Here is a 6,344-nt window from a genome sequence, read left to right as displayed (position 1 = left end):
ACTCCCATCTCATGCCCTCACCTCCCTCCACTCCCCCAGCCCTGCCCCCACTCCCATCTCATGCCCTCACCTCCCTCCACTCCCCCAGCCCTGCCTCTGTGCTTCAGACTAGTGAGTCCTTGTCCCAGGGGGCTGGGTGTGTCTCTGTTTCTATGTCCTCAGTCCCTCGGGCTACTCTGAGGAAGGAGTGTGCTTTGGGCCTCTCTTCCCCAGCCGTGCACAGGAAGTGGGCACACGTTCCTCCCCCGGCTGCCAGGCTGAGTGACAGAGAGGGTGGGGGGCAGGATGGGGCTGTCGGTGCCGCCCCCGCCCATCACCCTCCTGGCCCAGCTGAGTGGGCGCCTGTTTGTTCCCGGGAGCAGGCGACAGCCTCTAATTTTCTGTGCCAGCCCCCGCCCCCCCACAGCAGCCCTGTCACCGTAGCTGTATTTCTGGAGATGCTCCGCCCTGTCCCCTCGCCCCCACCCCTCTAACGAGTGCTGGCAACTGCCCTGTGGAGGGCGTGGGAACAGGAGTGTCTAGGCTGGACAGTGGAGTCTGACCAAGCCCTGCCCCCAGGTGGGCGCTTCTGCTCCTTCTCGCCCTGCATCGAGCAGGTACAGCGCACGTGCCAGGCCCTGGCAGCCCAGGGCTTCGAGGAGCTGAGCACTGTGGAGGTGCTGCCGCAGCTGTACCAGGTGCGCACCGTCCACCTGCCCCTGCCTGACCTGGGCACTGGCCCTGCCGAGGCCAGCCCCTTCCGCAGTGGCATGCCCATGAAGGAGGCGGTGGGCCACACTGGCTACCTGACCTTTGCTACCAAGACTCCAAGCTAATGGGATGTGTGGGACACCTGCCCTGAAGGACCGTGGACTGGGCTCGAGAGTGCGCCCTGGAAGCCGGAACACAGGGCTGGCTGGGCACAGTTCACTCAGAGGCAGCCTTATATGGCCAGTGCAGCTGGCCGGCCTGTGTTTACAGAGGAGTGGTGGGCCTGCCTCCTGGGTGGCCCCAGCTCTGGGGGCTGGCTCCAGCCTGCCTGGCCTGTGGGCGGGGGCCCAGCTGCAGGCACAGACTGCTCAGCCCTGCCCGGCATCCACGTTGCAACGTTTTGTGAACATTTCCTGCTGCCCAGGCCTCTGGTTTGAGGTGCCTGGGCTGGCCCATCTCTCTGAGATGCTCCAACAGCTGGAGGAGGAGCACTGTGTCCCTCTCTGTGGGACCAGCTCTCGACTTGTCTTTAAGAAGCCAGCCCCCTGGCTAATGTCTCTGGGGGTGGTGACGAGGGTGCATGCCCCACCAGCCCCGTCAGAGCCAGGATCAGATGCACTGGGGGTGCTGTCCTGCCCCTCACAGCACCCTGGGGCTGTGTCCCCCATCTCTTAAAGGCGCAGCAGTAAAGGGTAACACGCACCAGCCAGTGCACCTCACTGGTGAACAGTAAATATTGGCTGATGTTCTCATGCTGGTCCTTGCTTGATTCCTGGCCGTCTGGCCCCACACAGCCTCCTGGTCCTGGACAAAGGCTGGGAAATGGGGACAAAGAGACAAGTGTGACCACCCCCTGCTCGGCAGCAGAAAGAGCCTTTGTCCCAAGGGAGAGTAGGCTAGAGGGCGGGGCCAGTGTGTCCAGTCCTGTCCCTGGCCCCTCCTCTTCACTGCCCAGCAAGCTCCTTTCACAGTAGCTCTGGGTTGCGGGGAGGCCTGCCTTCAGGATTCAAAGTGCCCTGAGTGGAGATGGGTCAGGCTATGGCAGGCAGCATGTGGGGACTTCCTCCCACAATGGCCTGGCCCACTGTTGTGAGGCTGTGATCCCTGCGGAAGGCATGGTCTGTGACGGCGTCCTCTGGGGCCCTGGACCCCCTGGCCCTGGGCCTGGCATTAGCGAGTTGTCCCCCTTCCAAAGCCTGCACTACTCTCTGACCCCATGAGCAGAACAGAAAGCTGGGGTGCTTCCTAAGGTCTATCAGGCACTTCAGTGGCAAGAAGCCCCTAGGGTGAACAGACATCCATCTGCACCTTTGTGAATGCCAGGCTCTCTTTGAGGGTGGTGGACGGAGCTGAGGGACAGCCTGAAGGCCCATTCCAGCTGGGCTGGGGTCTGGCAGGCTATGCCCAGTGTGAGTTGGAGGGCTGGCCGAAAATCCACCCACAGCTAAGGTGGGGCGGGGCCATCACTGGGGTCAGGATCTCTGTCCCAAATTCATGCTGCAGAAGTCGGGCTGCAGCCAGGCTTTCCTCACCGGACCCCAAACATGCCTGCCCCCTCTTCTGGTCAGCCACATACTCCTAGTCCATCTCCATGGCCCAGAGCAGACATGCCCTTCTCAGCACTTGTCTCCTGGCCCTGCTGCTGTCTGCTCCAGGGGCACAGCCAGCTGCTTGAGGACACAGTGACCAGACAGCAGGCCAGCCCCCTGAGTCAGCAGCATGGGCTCGGCACAGGGTGAGGAGGCACCAGAAACTCAGTTTTTCCAGGAAAACCACAGCCGCAGCCCACTCCTTACTCCTCCCGCCCCACCCTGTGTCCTGCACTGGTTGTGCCCTGGGGCCCGAGCTGACCTGTAGGCTGCCGCCCTGGTGAGGGTTCTGGCCTGGTTCCCCTGCTTGAGGCCCCTCACGCTGGGCTCAGATGAGTCTCCCCTTCAGCCCAATCTCCACTCATGAAGTCTCGGGGCCTGCATCTGGCTGGCAGTAGGATGGACTGCTGGCACGAGAGACCCTCACTGGTTCCATGGAATCCCCTACCTCTGCCCTGTCTTGGTGCCTACGGTGCTAGCCACCCCTGAGGTCTTGGAGCTGCAAGGCATATGGTCATTGTGGACTGCAGCCCAGCACCGGTGGGTGTAGAGGCCAGGAGACCTGCTGGGCCAGTTCATCACTTCTGGCCACGCTGTCCCCACCCCAGTGACCATAGTGACTCCTAGGCCTAGGGGACAGTGCCCAAAGGTTTCCCTGGCCTTGGCTGACATGGGTGGTCACTGCTGACCCTGCAGAGGCCAAGAAGGTGGGTGCCCCTCCGACCGCTGAGTAATGCCCAGGGGGAGGGCCCGGCCACTGGATAGCAGGCGAGCCGCCCCGTTCCCAGGCCTGCCTTCTACCAGGCACAGGGCTTGTTGGGGGTGACCACGCTTTGACATAATGGATGTACACTGAGTACCTGTCTGCTGGACCATCCTGGATGTTGAGACACACCCCACCTGAGACAAACCACTTATGGGATCATAGCAGGGACCCCAACACAGTGTTGGGAAGCTCATACTTGTCCTGCTTCCTACCAGGGCCCCCAAGTCCTAGACGGGACCCTGAAGGTAGAGGGTGTGAGCTTTCACTCTTCAGGGGGGCCAAGACTGTCCATCCCCTGTTCCCATCCCAGCCCCTCCTGTTGTGGGGTCCTGTCATCTCTGACTCCAGACGACCCTTGGTCACCTTCCAAGGACGGCTCCCTTCACCTCGCAGGCCTGAGTCCACAGGTTCTGTGGTTGCAGGGATTGGCACTGGTTGACTTTCAGGGATCACCAGGCCTTTCTGACACGTCTCCAGCACAGGTGACCTCACTCAAGTCTGAAACACTGGTGCTATAGCTCCAGTGTCGACCTAAGTCACCACAGGATGGACATTGTGGGTTTTCACTCAGATGGGTGGTGCAAGCCTGTCTGAAACCAAAGGTAGCTGTTACCACCTCCAGGAAGCCCTCCTTTGTGTCTCCAAGACCAGCACTGTTGCCTGAGGTGGTTGGTTAGGGGGAGGGGAGAGGTTTTTCTTGAAATCCCTGGGCTAGTCCACGCTTGGTCGTGCAGTTAAACTGGACTGAGTGCATGCTGGCCAGGCCCTAGCGGGACACCACACACTCCTCGACCTCTATAGGCCCAGCCCAGGCCCCAGAGTGAGAATTCATGGACTCGCTGGGGGGCTTTGAGCCTCCTGCTCAGCTCTGGCCAGATTGAGCTTCATCCAGGGATGGAGACAGATCACAGCTCACCCCGTGAGTGACTCCAAGTCCAGGGAGAGCACCCCACAGTTCGGCACAGCGGGGGCCTGAGTGTGGAGCTGGGCAGGGGGCTTCATCACGCAGATGCTGAATCCTGGAAGCTGCAGGCCGTCACTTGGATAGATGGTGCTGTGGCTCGGTGGTCCCGAGCTGACGCACATGAGCCCTGGGCCTGCCAGCCTCTCCGCAGGTGGTGGCCTTACAAACGTTCCCATAGGTCCCCTCACCACATCTCTGCCAAGACAAGGGCATTTCAAAGTCACTCTGTCTCCTCTCGGAGCCGCTCCCACCACTGTGCTGAGAATAGCTCGGAATTGGGTCACGCTCCCCCGAGCTGGGTCACAGCCTCCAGCTTTGAGGGTAATCAGCTTGCTCTAGCACCTGTCCCCCACTCGGTTCTGGGGAAGCCGCACGGGGGTAGAGACTATTTGTAATGGCCCCACTCGGTCCCCAGGACGACATTCCTGCCCTCTGCCCCAGTCCTCAGCAGACACCCCGACCAACCACACCAAACTCGGCTTCCCTCCTCCCCAGTAGTCAGCTGGGAGGGGACACTGAGCCCTGACCCCCAGCAGCTCTCTGGACCTCCTTGCCTTTTTCCTCCTAAGGCCTTCTGCCACTGCCCCCCATGTCCCCTTCCCATTCCTCCCTACCTGTCCCCCTCATGTTCCCCCACATGCCTTCTATCATATCGCCCTGCCTGCCCCCTCCTGTACCCCGCCATGTGCCCCCTCCCTAGCCCCTCTGCTTGATCTTCCCATACCCACGTACCCCTTTCCCACCTCCCCATGTGCCCCCTCCCATGCACCCCATGTGCTTCCTCCGATACTGCCAGGTCTACCCCTCCTGTGCCTGCCCCCTGCCTGTCCCCTCCATTACCCCTTTCTATTCCCCCTCCCATGGCCCTCCTAGCCCTCACCCCTACCCAGCTGCCTCTTTGCAATCTCCCCTCCCAGCTGCTACGCCCCTCCTCTAGCTGACTCCTCTGACCCTGCACCCCTCTTCCAGCCTTCCTCTTTGGGCCTCTTCTAGCCTATTTCCCTGCAGCACGCCCCTTCTGAGCACCTCCTTATTCCTTGGATAAGGGGGAGTGGTGCTGTCCTGCTCAGGTCTCTGGGGACCTCAATCCCTGCTCACAATCCTCCCCCATTTCTCTACCATGCTCCACACAGCCTACAATCAGTGCAGTGCCCGTGGTCTTAGCGCCGGCCCCCACTTGTGACTCATGGGTTGGGGCCGAGGCCTTGCTCACTCCCTCGCCCACGCATACGTCCTGTCGGCCTTGCCTAGCACTGAGCCTTAGATCTCATGCCTTCTCCCAGACCCTCGAGGCCTGACAGTGTCCACACACCAACGCTCAGCCTACCCTCACTTCCTGCTCCTGGACTTGAGTCCACAGCTGCCTGTGCTGGGGCCTCCCACATCTGGAAGACCCTCAAGCCCCACCCGGGCCCTTAACCGTGCTCTACGTGTGAGCCGGTTCCGAGGAAGTGTGTGGAAACAGAGTTCAGGCAGCACGCGTGTCTCCTTTCCTCTCTTCACTGTGGCTCCTGGGAAGCCCAGACAGATCTGCTGTCGTGTTGCAGAGGTACGAGGATGTCCTCCAGTTGTCTCTTGCTTTCTGATTGTCTTTGGGCAAAACATTATCTTCCCGTGCAGTGTACACGCGTCTACAGAACAAATGCCTCAAAACTGAGTCCCTCAAGCTGCCGTTCACTGGGGGGTGGCGTCTGGTCTCTGAAGTGAGCTGACAGTGCCCTGTTCCTTCTAGCGTGGCCAGGACGGACTGAGATGGGCACTGTCACAGGTCCTGGGAGGCCCTGTCCATGTTGTCACCAGGCATTGTCTCAACCCATCTGCTTTCAGTTCTTGACAAGGCCAGAGGCTGGTCACCCCCACTTTCTGGGAGACACCCCATTCCTTAGCTTCAGGGATGTTTGTGACACATCCCAATGGGCCGTTGGCACTGCTGCCCTGAACCTGCCCTGCAGCACCTCCTGGGAGCTGGGGGGTCAGGCAGCTTCTCCGAGGCCCTTTCTTCCTTTCTGAAGACAAACAAAAAGCCCATTGTTGAAAGCCAGGAGCCTCGGCAGCTCCGTGGAAACTTCTAGTCCAGAGCCGTTTGGCCTGACTTGGGTTTGAATGTCTGTGCCCCTGTGGTCACCAGCAGCCTTCTCTTGGGGTTCCCTGTACCCCAGCCCGTCCCTACCTCAGTTCCGGAGTGGAAGGGGAAGGGGCTTCTCAGGAGTCCTGGTTCCAGTCAAAGCAACATTAATTTTTAAAAAGTTAGGCAGTGGGCAAGATTTGGAGGCAAGTGGGTATTTTTGGGGTTTAAAGGGTGACACTTTTTAAAGGACTGATGAGGGAGGCTTTT

At 60.3% G+C, this 6,344-nt stretch overlaps 1 protein-coding gene across 1 annotated transcript in view; it reads left to right on the top strand.

Annotated features, from left to right (window-relative positions):
* TRMT61A (tRNA methyltransferase 61 homolog A (S. cerevisiae)) overlaps positions 1-815 on the top strand; it is a 2,872-nt gene extending 2,057 nt beyond the window's left edge. Inside the window, exon 3 of the mRNA XM_006879164.1 lies at positions 559-815. Coding sequence (XP_006879226.1) covers positions 559-815 — 257 coding nt within the window. The remainder of the gene's footprint in view (positions 1-558) is intronic.
* The last annotated feature ends 5,529 nt before the right edge of the window (positions 816-6,344 follow it).

The sequence above is a fragment of the Elephantulus edwardii genome, unplaced genomic scaffold (assembly GCF_000299155.1).
Source record: "Elephantulus edwardii isolate Elephantulus edwardi_28Jun2011 unplaced genomic scaffold, EleEdw1.0 scaffold00002, whole genome shotgun sequence".
NCBI classification, from domain to species: Eukaryota; Metazoa; Chordata; class Mammalia; order Macroscelidea; family Macroscelididae; genus Elephantulus; species Elephantulus edwardii.
The sequence above is the reverse complement of the archived record's forward strand: the minus strand, read 5'-3'. Positions and strand labels throughout refer to the sequence as shown.